Source organism: Engystomops pustulosus, chromosome 2 (genome assembly GCF_040894005.1).
Source record: "Engystomops pustulosus chromosome 2, aEngPut4.maternal, whole genome shotgun sequence".
NCBI classification, from domain to species: Eukaryota; Metazoa; Chordata; class Amphibia; order Anura; family Leptodactylidae; genus Engystomops; species Engystomops pustulosus.
The window spans coordinates 173,276,122-173,290,935 of record NC_092412.1 but is presented as its reverse complement, the minus strand read 5'-3'; the positions used below and the strand labels follow the sequence as shown (position 1 = coordinate 173,290,935).

General features: G+C 42.5%; 1 protein-coding gene across 5 annotated transcripts in view; it reads left to right on the top strand.

The window, feature by feature from the left end:
• Positions 1–14,814, top strand: part of ATP2B4 (ATPase plasma membrane Ca2+ transporting 4) — a 240,537-nt gene that overhangs the window by 116,959 nt on the left and 108,764 nt on the right. For all 5 annotated transcript variants that reach the window (XM_072137311.1, XM_072137308.1, XM_072137307.1 and 2 more), the window contains exon 3: positions 2,728–2,925. In XM_072137311.1, the coding sequence (XP_071993412.1) occupies positions 2,728–2,925 (198 nt within the window). The remainder of the gene's footprint in view (positions 1–2,727; positions 2,926–14,814) is intronic.

Genomic DNA, 14,814 nt, shown 5'->3' with positions numbered 1-14,814 from the left:
ACCCCCACCTACCTGAGGGAGTGGTTTATGATGTAGTGATTGTTCACATGGTCTAGGTCAGTGATGGCGAACCTTTTAGAGAGCGAGTGCCCAAAATGAGACCTTAAACACACAAGCTTTTCCAAAGTGCCAACATGGCAATTTAGGCAGTAACAAACTTATTGCTACCAGAATCTTTGAGCTCCAATCCGACCCTGTCCACACCTCCTCACTCTTCAGACAGGACCAAGCAGCACAGGATGGGTCACTACTTGAACTGCCTGAGACTGCAGGAAGGTGTCATGTCTTCCTGTCATGGCAAACTCTGTGCCTGGGAGACAGCCCGAGTGCCCACAGAGAGGTCCCCGAGTGCCATCTCCGGCACCAGTGCCATAGGCTCGCCACCACTGGTCTAGGTAGTCACTCTGCCACCATCTGTGCTCCCTTCATTCCCCGGCCATGTCTACTTTTAGTGGAGATGGTTTGAGAGGGAAAATAACTGCAAGTACCATACTGTCTCTCTGTCACCTGCTCCTCAACCCAACCTCAGGAATTCTCTTGAGTTTTACAGAAGTGACCAGCGGAAAATTAAAGGAAGCTGTATATTTCTGTAGTTGAATATTAGCAGACTGTCCCTAGTCATGGTGGTAGCAGTGAAACCTGTCAATCAGGAACAGGGAGGCAGTGCATTGCAGGGAACAATGAAATTTGTGAACCAAACATACCTTGAGAATGCTGTAGCAACACTGAAGCAGAAACATATCTAGTTTGATCCCTGAACTGAGTGGTTTTGCTAAAAATAAAACGATTATAAAATTCAGGACCTTGGGAAAGCGGCATGCCCTGGCTTCTGTACATAAATACATTACTTCCACATAGACAGTACCTGCCTGAACTGTCCAGGTAGGACTAATCAACCTGAGCTGGATGACTCGTACACAGCATCTAGGGGATGGTGCAATGACTTCTGCCAGCCAGGCAGTTGTGTCTACTCAATTAGTGCCTTTTTGGGATGTTTTTGCTCAGGAAATTCTCAGATATCTCAAACATAAAATTTAACAAAAACTTCAAAGTTGAGCAAGTTTGAGATATAATTCTCTCCTGTAGTAGCAATGGACCCACATACACCACCTCTTATGTGGTGTAGTTTTGCTATTAAATTTGCATTCTTTTGAAAATTCTCAGTTGATAAATGTGGTGTTGCACACTCTGTGGTGCATTTTTTCCGCCATTGCATGACTTTAGAGTTGCATTTTTTTCTCGTCCAACCTGTCTCTATCAGGCCTGCTGTACACAATTTCAGTTTCCCCTAGATCCGACCCTGTATCTTCAGACTTGAGGTCGGGCGCCATCTTGGATTTTTTTGCATGAGATCATGCCGCTGAGATTTCTGTGTCTTGTGCCTGTAACCACGCCCTCTGCAGTCCTAGCACAGAGCTCACATACTGAAACTGATTCACTTCCTGGCAGTAGATTGTGAGGAGAGACGAGCTTAAAACTACAAACTACAAGCTACAAGGAGATAAGTTATCCGGGGGAAGGGGGATGCAGGCATAGATCTGTGAGACTGAGAGCAGAGATGTAGCAGAGAAGACTCTGTAATAATAATAATAATAATAATAGGCATCTAATGGATCTCATGCATCTCTGATATGTCTCATCTCTTTCTATGTGTCAGTGTGTTAGTACAATGTAAGAAGCCAGATGAAAGTGCATATACACCTTATATCCTGATAATCTGTCCCTGCTACATAGTCCCCGCCCACACCCTGGGATTTTGCACTGAGCACCATAGAGATTGATAGGAGTTAGAACAGCAATAAAACGAAGTAACATTGTAAATTATCTTTATCGTGTTAACATCACTAGGGGATTGAAATGTGAGAATTTTCTTTCATGGGAAAACCCCTTTAGCGTAATTACATTTTTCATATTGTAACATTGTTATTGTTTGCCTAATCCAACTCTCCAAGGTTGGTGCTTTACTACTTATCCAGTTACTCATGATACTCTTGCATCCCCAATACAACAATTGATAGCTTTTTTTAAAATTTACTTTACATATATAGTCATCAAGCCCACAAATTAGAGGATTCATATTAATATGTACTTTGTACACCTGTTTGATTTTTGCCAGATCTGTATCCCATTATTTCTGTATTTCTGTACAGCTCCAATATTCATGGACCAGGTCTGCACCAATATTTCCACATTTAATACAAGAAGAATTTCTATCCTCAGACAAAACTGTGCAGTAAAGGAGATTTTAAATATGTTGATAACTATCTTGTGCAGTTTTCCCTTTCCAATGGGGACACATTCTCTTTCCCACTTCCCCTTTTCACCTTCATAATCATCCTTATGCATCTGTTTCAATCTCTCTTGAGCCACTTTTTAAATATGGACCCCCTTGCTGCTTTAACCACAGTTCAAAATGCTCAGTACTAGTGCAGAACTTTATATTCGTTTGTATGTACAGTATAGTACTATGCCACTATTTGGAGAGTTTCATTGTATATAAGATGTTTGTGATAATTTATCAATATAATTTTCTAGTCCCGCTATAGCTATTCTTATAGCATATCTTGTTCTAGCCTTCTATTATTTTTTGAAAATTATACTTGTTTCTAACATTTGCAGCAATGAACGGTCTGTACACGTTTATGCGTCAAAGAGAGGTCTTTCAATAATGATCTTACTACCCAATAAACATTTCTTTAACTAAAACTTCTTGTTTAACTATTACAGGTCTGTCAGGAAATCTTGGAGACCTTGAAAACAGAAGACAAACATTTGGAAAAAATTTCATTCCCCCAAAGAAAGCAAAAACATTTTTGCAACTTGTATGGGAGGCATTGCAAGATGTTACCTTAATCATTCTGGAAATCGCAGCCATAATATCACTCGGCTTATCTTTCTACCATCCTCCAGGGGGAGATAATGAAGGTAAGAGGCTTTTTATAACATGATTTTTTTTATACCAAAAGTGTACAGTACTTGTGCAGAAAAAAAAACGCTACAGTCAGGCTTAATAGTTTGTAAAATGGGGGACATACATTTCTAAATGCTGCTGCCAATAATAAATTGCTGGCACATTGGAACATCAGTTCTTCCATGATTTAGACACTGGTTATCTTTATCATTGTCTGTCCATAATGAGTCTCAGGTCGGCGGCCACAGCTTAAAGCAAACACATGGAAGAGGAGGCATTACTCGGTTATCTGAACAGAGGGGGAAGAGCACACCTGCTTAATTGTACCTGCATAATTTTACTTCTTGTTTCCTTGGCCAAAGTTCACAACTTTGATAGGAAAAGTGCGAATTACACTCACTGGTAATTTGTTTTCCATTTAGTCCACGATGACGGTCCCCACCTGGAGGATTACCCCTTGACCTCTGCAGGGACAGGAAGAGAGGTTAAATGTTCCTTCCCTGCATCCCTCTCCAGTGTCTACCAAATAACTACACTGGGGAAGGAGGCAAGAGGTTTATTAGCATGTTACTTCACACATAAATAACACCATACAGGTAGGTATTACAACACAAGGGATGGGGAAATATCCAGGCCACCAGGATGGCCCCACCAGGAGCTGTATCAGATGATTAAGGATTTATTTTAGGGAGGCAAATCGCTTGCAAGATTCTTATGCCAAAGGATAAGTCTCTTTCAGATTGTATGTCTAAGCGATAGTGTTTGGCAAAAGTTCTGATGCAGGTTGTAGCTTTGCATATTTGTTCCAGGGATGGTCCTGCTCTTTCGGCCCAGGATGTGGCCATCATTCTGGTGGAATATGCTTTAAGATTTGATGGTACTTATAAGTTCTGGAGTATATCGCAGTCCTGGATGGGCTGTTTAATCCATCAGGCAATGGTGATTTTTGAAGCTTTCCTACTTTTGTTCTTGCCTGGAATTGAAGAAATACATTTGAGTCCTTACCCCAGCTTTTTGTTATTTCTAGATAGTGGTGAACCATCCTTCTCACATCCAGGGTGTGGCATTTAGCCTCTCCTGGTGACTTTAGATTTTGGCAAAAGGAGGGCAATATAATTTCCTGGCTAGGGTGAAAGATAAGGTTCATTAATAGAAAGAGCTTGTATTTCCCTTTACCTTGTAAAAAGTGGTTTTTAACGCAATGTTTTTCATGCTGGGAGTTTTGCAAGTCACTTAGGGATCTCCCATAACAGCATCCAAAACTACCAATTACAGGCAGTCCTCGGGTTACATACAAGATAGGGTCTGTAGGTTTGTTCTTAAGTTGAGTTTGTATGTAAGTCGGAACCGTATACTTTATTATTGTAACCCCAGTCAAAATTTTTTTGGTCTCTGTGACAATTGGATTTAAAAAATGTTGGGTTGTCATAAGAACCAGGATAAACAATAAATCTTCATTACAGACACCTCTGATAACTGTTACAGCTGTTTATTGTAGCCTAGGACTAAAGTACAGCAAATTACCAAAATCCAGAGGTCCGTTTGTAACTAGGGGTCGTATGCAAGTCGATTGTTCTTAAAGGAAACCTACCACTTGTAGTGGCAGGTTTCCGATGGCAATATCGGGCACCAGCTCAGGGTGAGCTGGTGCCGGAGCTTATTTTAGTTAGTGTTTTAAACCGCGGTATCGCGGTTTAAAACACTTTTTAAACGTTGTAGCCGGCGCAGGCAGGTACGCGCTCGGCGCTTACCGTGCGTACCTGCCTGCGCCGGCTACAACGTTTAAAAAGTGTTTTAAACCGCGATACCGCGGTTTAAAACACTAACTAAAATAAGCTCCGGCACCAGCTCACCCTGAGCTGGTGCCCGATATTGCCATCGGAAACCTGCCACTACAAGTGGTAGGTTTCCTTTAAGTAGGGGACCGCCTGTATTACCAAGGTGGAGTTTTAATGGGAATATTAGGTCTAAGCCGAAGACGATACTGAGGGCTGAAACCTGGACTTTCCACGTGGTGGTTTTTAGTCCTTAGATAGGCCTGCTTGAAGGAATTTTTGGATTTGTTGAATATTGGGAGTGTATTGATTAGGTGTTTCAAGATGGAAAAATTAAGTACCATATATACTCGAATATAAGCAGAGTTTTTCAGCACAAAAAATGAGCTGAAAAACCCTAACTTGGCTTACAGTCGAGTCAAGAAAAAAACAAACAAACAAAACAAAAAGTGTACTCTCCCTATGAGGCCCCCCAGGTAGGTCCTCTTCTTTTCAGCGATGTCCAATTCGCTGACGTTTTAGTGTGTGCGCCAGCACACACTATGATGTCAGTAAACGTCATGGTGCGTGTGACAGACAGCAAGTTGACAGGGAGCCGATGCCAGACTGAAAAGAAATGGAGCAGATCGGGGGGAGGGGTGTCGGAAGGTGAATACGCTTTCTTTTTTCCATAGAGGCTGTATACTCAGGGGAGGAGGGGCAAGGGGTGCTTGCTATTTACTGTGGGGCAGGGCTTTTAGGCTATAAACTGGGGTGTCTGGGGCTGCAGGCTTTAAACTGGTGGGGCTTCAGGCTATAAACGGGGGGTGAGGGGCTTCAGGCTATTAACTGGAGGGGAAGGGCTTCAGGCTATAAACTGGGGGGAGGGGCTCCAGGCTATAAACTGGTGGGGGGAGGGGCTGCAGGCTATAAACTGGTGGGGGGAGGGGCTGCAGGCTATAAACTGGGAGGGCTGCAGGCTACAAACTGGGGGGGGACAGGCTGCAGTCTATATAGTGAGGGGCAAACGGCTGGCTTTACACTGGGGGCAAAGGTCTGTCTGTCTATATACAGGGGGCGTGAGTTGGATGTCTATATACTGGGGCATGAGTTGGCTGTCTATATACTGGGGGCATGAGTTGGCTGTCTATATACAGGGGGCGTGAGTTGGATGTCTATATACTGGGGCATGAGTTGGCTGTCTATATACTGGGGGCATGAGTTGGCTGTCTATATACTGGGGGCATGAGTTGGCTGTCTATATACTGGGGGCATGAGTTGGCTGTCTATATACTGGGGGCATGAGTTTGCTGTCTATATACTATATATACTCGAGTCGATTGGTTTTCCCAGATTTTTGTATTAAATTTAGGGGTCTCGGCTTATACTCTGGTCGGCTTATACCCAAGTATATACGGTAAGTCTATGAAGCCACAGGTTTCCTACTTGACTGTAGGGTAGCAATAACCTTGTCTGATAAGTCCTTTAGCGCTTAACATCTGTTTCTCAGGATCCATGCTGATAATTGGAATATCTCTTGGTTTGGGTGATATACTGTGCCTTGATAAAGAAGGTCTCGCTGCAGAGGGAGAAGAATTGTATCGTCCATGCTTCTTGGCGCTGGAAACCAGAGAGGAACTATTAGAATGATCTTCAAGTTCTCCTGTCTGATTTTATTTGGACAGTCTTTGAGATAAGAGGAAACGGGGGAAAGGCATATTCTAGCTTTGTATTCCAACTGTGACTGAAGGCATCTAGGAGATAGTTGGGACTGTCCTTTTGTAGAGAAAATAAGTTATCTGCCTTCTTGTTTTCTCAAGTGGTGAACAGATCTATCAGAGGGACTCCCCATTTCAGTGAACTGTGAGAATACATTTTCGTTTAGACAAGACTCGTGCGGGTCTGTTGTATGTCTATCAGGAAGTTGGCTACCTTGTTTTTGGAGCCTCTGAGATGGATTGCCATCAAGTCTGTGTTGTTTTGAACTTCTTGAGACTGTAGACCTCGGACAAACTTTTCTGGAAGTTTCGCTCTCCATCCTGATCGGCTTACATCTTTCAAGATTGTTGTCACTGGACAATCTTTCCTTTTTAGTCTATTAACTAGATTCTCCCTCTTCTTCCACCAGTTTAGGGAGTTTTTTTTTTACGTAAGGGGTATCTTTACCTTCCTTTACAATTGTTTTACGTCTTTGTTTCATGAACTGAGGATCCATTTCTTAGAGGGTGGTTTTTGGACCAAGGAACTTACATTATACAGGCTGTGAGATGTCCAAAGAGTTTCATTGCCTCTCTCACATAACAAGTCTGTGTCTCTTGATAGGTCTGTATCTGAAGGATGAGGTTTACGGCTTTCTTTTCTGGAAGGAGTGAGTGTTGATGAACTAAGATATTTTAGCCATGTGCTGGGTTGTAGGTTTAATTTCTAAAAGTTCATAATCTAGCCTAGTTGTTCCAAGGTTTATATGGTTATGTTCCTTCAGATTATTAAATATTCCTCTCAGTTGGCCACTAGGAGCAGGTCTTCCAAGTAGGGTATTATTAGGATGTCTTTTAATCTTAATAGGGCCAACACTTCCGCCATTACTTTGGTGAATAATCTGAGTGCAGAGGAGATCCCGAAAGGTAGTGCTCGAAATTGATAATGGGTTATTTTGTTTTCTGGTGATAGGACTGCACGCTCAAGTATTTTTTAGAATTGGGGTGGATTGGGACGAGGTAGTATGCCTCCTTGAGGTTTATTGTTCAGAGAGCTGCCCCTTGAGAGTTCATGGGTGCTGTCAATTTTAGAGACTCCATCTTGAATCTTCCGTACTTGATGTGTGTGTTCAGGCTTTTCAAATTTATAATCTCCCTGTAAGAACCATTGGTGGGTGAGGGGTGAGGTACGAGAGGTAGTGAGAATAGCCACATCTGAGGAAGGTGGCACCAACCTGTGAAGCTCAGAAAAGACCAAAGTCTAATAGCTGGCAAACATGCCCATACCTTGTGTCAGTGAAATGAAAGGGAGACTTCAGACAGATTCTAACTGGCTTTTTAAACTTTCCACTCCTTGTTCCTGACTACCGATGGTGCCCCACCACCGCCGTCTGTGAGATTACTCACTTCCGCTGTGCCTGTGGAACTCAAATGTGTTCCACCATCGGGAGCCACCATTAGACCCCGGAGGAGGTGAGAGAGAGAACCTCTTTCCCCTGACCTGTGTAGGGACAGGAAGAATATTGGAGAAGGATGCAGGGGCAGGGACATTTAACCTCTCCTCTTCCTGTCCCTGCAGAGGTCAAGGAGTAATACTCCAGGTGGGGCTGTCATGAAGGACGTCATGGAAAGATCATTTTACAAAGTTTTTCTGGAATTTCTTACAACCCCCAACTTGATACAAATTATTTATGTGAATCTGAATAAAGTTGATAAATATTTATTAAGAGGAAAGTTAGAATGTCAGTTAACCGGTTAAGGACCGGGCCATTTCCCTTTTTTCATTTCCATTTTTTACTCCCCACCTTCAAAAATCTATAACTTTTTTATTTTTACACGTAAAAAGCTGTGTGATGGCTCATTTTTTGCGTAACAAATTGCACTTCATTGTGATTGCATTGAATATTCCATGCCATGTACTGGGAAGCAGGAAAAAAATTCCAAATGCAGTGAAAATGGTGAAAAAACGCATTTGTGTCGTATTCTTGAGGGCTCGGATATTACAGCTTTCACTGAGCGCCACAAATGACGCATCTAATTTATTCTTTGGGTCAGTACGATCGCAGGGATACCAAATTTGTATAGGTTTTATAATGTTTTCATACATTTACAAAAATTAAAACCTCACGAACAAATTTTTTTTTTTTATTTTGCCGTCTTCTTGTGCTTATAACTTTTCCATACTTCGTTGTATGCAGTTGAGGGTGATGTCATCTTTTGCAACTTTTGATGATGTTTTCAATGATATTATTTTTAGGACTGTACGACCTTTTGATCACTTTTTATAGAATTTTTAATTTTTTTTTAAATGCCAAAAAAGTGCCAGTTTTGACTTTTGGATGCGATTTTCCGTTACGGGGTTAAATGCAGTGAAAAACCGTTATCATATTTTGATAGATCAGGCATTTTCGGACGTGGCGATACCTAATGTGTTTATGATTTTTACTGTTTATTTATATTTATATCAGTTCTAGGGAAAGGGGGGTGATTTGAATTTTTAGGTTTTTTTATTATAATTTTTTTTTTTTTACTTTTTTTTTATTTTTTTTTTTACCATTTTTCAGACTCCCTAGGGTACTTTAACCCTAGGTTGTCTGATCGATCCTACCATATACTGCCATACTACAGTATGGCAGTATATGGGGATTTTACTCCTCATACATCACAATGTGCTGATAGCACATTGTAATGAATGGGTTAACCCGAAGTAGCTTTGGGTCTTCGTGAGACCCAAAGCTACCATGGCGACGGATCGCCGCTCCCCGATGACGTCACGGGGAGCAGCGATCCTCGGAAAGATGGCGGCGCCCACGCGCCGCCGTCTGTTTGAAGCCGCCGGCAGCTTTGCCGGCGGCGATCAGCAAGAAAACACCCGCGATCGGTGCCGGCACCGATCGCGGGTGTTACCGGTAAGCCTTTGCTGCAATATGCAGCAGAGACTTACCGGCTATGGAGAGGGCTCAGCCCGCGAGCCCTCTCCATGCATCGGAATGCGACCGCCGCCGTAAATACACGGCGGGCGGTCGCGAACCGGTTAAAATGGACTTGATACTTCTCTTGACATATCTTTTTTTTCTAAATCCTTGTATTCCCCATAATACAACGATTTTGGAGCAGATTATCCCTTTTAATTTATTAATATATTGAACACCATGCTAAAAGAGGCAATTAAGGGTCATTTCACATCGTTCGGTCTCCAGTTATTTGCAGCAGTTACTGTGAGACAAAACCAATGGTGGTTGAACACAGAACAGGTGCAAAACTTTACATTATACCTTATCTCTCTTTAGCTGCCTCAACTGGTTTTGGTTCAAAATAACTGATGCAAATAACTCAAGACAAAACTGTTGTTGAAATATGAACTGTTCCTAATTCAAAAACTTTTAGGAGGCATAATTGAGGAACAGCAGTCAAAGTTATCAGAAAGTACACTAATATTGTCTGGGTGATGAATGACAACATTTGCTAAATCAGACAAGCAGAGGTCACAATAGCGTTTGTACATGTGTCATGGATGCTTGTTCAGGTGTTTTTTTCTTTTCATGCTTTATTACAAAGAATCATTTTTTTTTCTGTGCTTGCCCTGTGAACTTCACTACAGAGCGATGTTGTGAGGCAAGGGCTTTGTTATCAGCATGAGGCTTCAGTTGGGATAAGGTGGGTTCTGATACTGAGGCCACACCCCTCACTTTGCATATGACTCTGGACTGCAGAGGACTGATAGGGTGGGTTTTTTTCCAGCGTGAGCTGTAGCCCTATCAGACCCTGGATTCCTGAAAAAATTCCTGGAATTTGAGGGTTTGATAGCGTCTGCTGGGGGCTTGGGGGAATATCTATATCATTATCATGGACTTAAAGGGTATTCCCATCGGGATAATAAAATAACTCATTCTCTCTCTAATTCACTAACTCCAAAAATACAGCACTTCACAGATATAATTCCAACCTGTCTCTTTCAGTGCTGGTGTATACAATATCGGTTACCCAAGGATCCAACTGTAAATCTTCTGATTCTTTTGGTTGGGCAGGACAGATTCTTATCATGAATTGTTTATCCTGTCTGCTTCATGCAGTGTGATCTCTTCCCTTCCCTCTCCATTACAAGGCGAGTTCCCACATTGACACTTCCTGCCAGAAAGCAGTGTGCACAGATGTACTCTACTAGCTACAAGCAAAATGAGGTCTTTATACCAGAGGAAGGAGTAATGTAGCTGAGTGTTATTGTGTGTTCTATCCATCTCCGGGATCTTGTCATCTTGCATCTCTCTTTTTCTGTGTCAGATACTAGACGAATGTTTAGAAGCTAAATAAAAGTGAATATAAACATGTACCCTGATAATCTAAGCACATTGTTTGTACCCGGCATCTCACAGCCGTCCCCTAAACACAAACTTTCCCTATACACATCTAATAAAGTAAAAAAAAAAACTGAAAATCACCATGTAAAGTGCATCTCATGTCGCAAAAAATAAGCCCTTATATGTCCATATTGCCAAAAAAATAAAGATTGTATACCCAATAAAAAGTGACAATGAATAATCTGCTCTGAATGGCGCAGCTTCCCTTCGATTCCCTGCCGGGGAAGCAGCATCCGGCAGGAGACAAATCGTGGCAGAAGCACAGCAGCAGCGCGGAGCCACGTGCTGCTCATCCCCACAGGTCTACAAAGCCAGGCAAGTACACCATACTTAATGTGCCCAAGCCAACCCCTGCACAGTATAGGCATAGCATTGGAAAAATAAAACGCCTGCATCACAAGCATATATATATATAATACTAGTTATTAGCGGACTACTCGGCTGAACTGACCAAAAAAAGGAGAGCATTTAGTCCACTTTGCTCAGCGCTTTTCAAAAAGCAATGGAAATTTCAACTTCTGTATCCGGCGACCCTAAGAGCGTTCACACCAGACGGGATGGCACAGACCTTTACAGATCCCAACATGGCGGAGTCAGCACTGGAATCTTTGCCAAGCTGGCAAGACCCCGATGGTGGACGACGCACTCAAAGATCACCGCCGAGACACGATCAAAGACCACCATCACCATGCACGTCATCGCGGAAATGCCCTGAAAGATCGCCTAGATAAGAGAAAATGGAAGCCGGAAAAGCTGGGGACACTGCCAAAAGCACACGGAAACACAGCTCGCAGAACAGCAAAGTTGGGTTACATTCTATTAAAGGGTGAACTACTTCCACCACTGGACGGAAAATTGGGAAGTCAATGACAGGCTATCTTGCTGGTCCACCTCCGTGGACCTGGATGAATATGAAAATGTCACGGTTTTATATTTTGAATATGTTAAATGTAAGAGAATTGTTAATGTTAAAGAAAGTTAATTTAGGTTTGCAAGAGTCGGACAAATCCAAGGGACAGGGAGCAACAACAGATAGAGGTACACAGGGAGACATGCCAGATAAACCATTTACACTACAAGCATTATGACAGTAACAGTGATCACGTGGAATGTCAAGGGTCTCCGCTCATCACAGAAGCGATCCATGGTACTGCGACATCTGAAATCTTTACACGCAGATGTGGCAGTATTACAGGAAACACACCTGTTAACCGCAGAAACTAAATACATGAGGCGCCTGTGGGTAGCCGAGGCCATTGGCTCTGCAGAATCCAATAGAAGGCGGTGTCATAATAAAAAAAAAACTCAGCCATAACAATAAAATCCCACTCAGTCTCAGAAGATCATAGGATTCTCCATGCGGTTTTGGACACACCAGCAGGAGAAATAAGTATATACAATGTGTATGCCCCCAACACGGAGCAGCAGCAGTTTTACTCCATGTTAATGGAGCGATTAGCGCTAGACATGTCTGAACACATAGTAGTAGCAGGCGATTTCAACCAGGTAATGAATCCTAGGGAAGACAGATCGCGACGAGACAGTGCACACCAGACTTATACACAAACGCAGACGGATTTAGCCCTACTTACATTAGACTTGGGTCTTATTGACAGCTGGAGACGTGAACACTCTGAAGGTAGAGAGTATTCTTTCTATTCGGATGCCCATGATGGGTGGTCCAGGCTAGACCACATCATGGTTAACAGGACCTTATTGCACAGGATAGAACACACCAAGATTGAAAACATAGTAGTGTCAGATCACTACTATGGTTTGGATATCGGTTTGGAAATAAGTCAGGTAGAATACTGGCTAATCTGGCAAAGGGCCGTAGACCAGCCACACATATACCAAAACTCAAAAAAGAATCAGGACAGATACAAGAAGACCCGCGTGAGGTACTGAACACCTTTCGCCAATACTATGCAGACCTTTATTCAGATACCAAACCCTATGATAAACATAAAGGTGAGGCATACCTATCTCAAATAGAGCTAATGCCCAGCCTGATAGAAGAGCCACAGGTGGGCTTCATCAAAAATAGAGCAGCGGTGGCAAACATCAGGCGAGTCCTTACGATCTTGGACGTGGTAAAGGTGCAGCCACCAACATCGGGCAAAAGAATCTTATTAACCCTCGACGCAGAAAAAGCTTTCGATAAGGTCCGATGGGGGTGGCTGGACCAGGTCCTAGATAGATATGAAATACAAGGCCCATTCCGATTGTTAATAAAAGCCTTATATAAAAACCCGACGGCGGCCATTTACTCACCGGGATACTATTCAACCTGGCAATTGAACCATTGGCAAGGATGCTAAGAACTCCGGACATAAACCCGGGCATAAAAGTGGGATCTGAGAGAATCACAAATGCACTCTTTGCAGATGATATACTACTATTCATAACCAACCCAATAACAAACATACCCAAAATTTTGCAACGTATCGAACACTTTGGCGAAATATCAGGCTTCACAATTAACACGTCAAAAAGCGAGATCCTACTACTAGACCCATTCACTTTCTCAGAACAGGCTCACATGAAGTCATATAACTTAAATATAGCTGAAGAATATATCAAATACCTGGGAATAAACATAGGCAAGACACCGTCATCCCTATACAAACTCAATTACCCCCCGATCTTTGCAAAAATCAAAACTGAATTAAAACGCTGGGAAACACTACCACTTAACATATCGGGGAGAGTGCATTTCATAAAAAATGATCAGCTTTGCCAGACTATTGTACCCTATGCAGACCCTACCACTACTATTAAAATCACAGGATGTCAGGGAACTAAATAAAACATTCACAACATTTATATGGCAAGGAAAGAGACCTTGTATCTTTATACAAAAACTGACATACCGAAAACACCTAGGAGGCTTAAACTTTCCAGACGTTAAAAGATGCAACTTGGCATGCCTAACCAGACACCTTGCAGACTGGCTGAACGCCACCAGCCACTACTCCAATACCAAGCTAGAACAGGCACTACTACAACCATGCGGGCTAATAGCAGCCTTACATATCCCTTACGGAAAGCTGCCGCAGATGGCCAAGCAATCACTATTACTTAGAGACACAATATCAACATGGAAGATGCTGAGGGAAAAAAACCAATTGTCTTACCAAATTTCAAAACATCTCGCCCTATGGGACAACCCAGAGTTCCTGGCGGGACAGAACAATAGGCTCTTCATACCCTGGAGAACTCAGGGAATACACCGCTTACAACAGCTAATACACCCAACCGAACCAAGACTAAAAACCCTAAATGAAATAAGTAGAGAATTTCACCTACCCCCGAGACAAGAGTTTCAATACGCACAACTAAAAGCTTTCTGCTCTGCCAGACTGAGAAATTTAGCGGGAGAACTTATGACAAATAAGGTTGACACTATCATAGGAGGCCCGAACGTCAAACGGACGATCTCTATTTTATACATTCTATTAACACCAGAGAGGGACAACACAGAAATAGCCTTACAATTCCCACATTGGGAGAAGCGACTGCGAACTACGGAAACATCCCAAAGGATTTTACAAGGATGGGCGACAGTAAGGAAACATATAGTTAGCGAAAAGTGGAGAGAAACCTTTTTTAAATTAATGCATGTGGCGATATACGCAATTAACATTCCAGCCTCGGAATCAAGACCGGAGAGGATCACGGCATGTCCCAAATGTAGCAAACCGCTGACTGACCTCTTTCATACTATATGGACCTGCCCCTCGACGCAAACCTTTTGGAAAGATTTCAAAGCATTTATCACAGAACATTACACAACAATCATCCCCCTGCAACCACTAGCTTTCCTCTTTCATTCCATAGCACCACAAGAAGAGGGAGAGGAAACAGACATCACAATCTCACCAATAATACACATCCTTTTACTAGTTGCCAAACGATGTTTATTAAACCACTGGTTAGAGCCAACACTCCCGACACTCTCTGAGGTCATAGAACAGTCAAAGGCATACCTGCACACTGACAAAACAGAGGCGGAGAGTAAAGGAGACAAACGAATAAAAGGATTTTTTTCGCAAATGACGGAAATTTATCACAAACCACATGACTACCAGTGA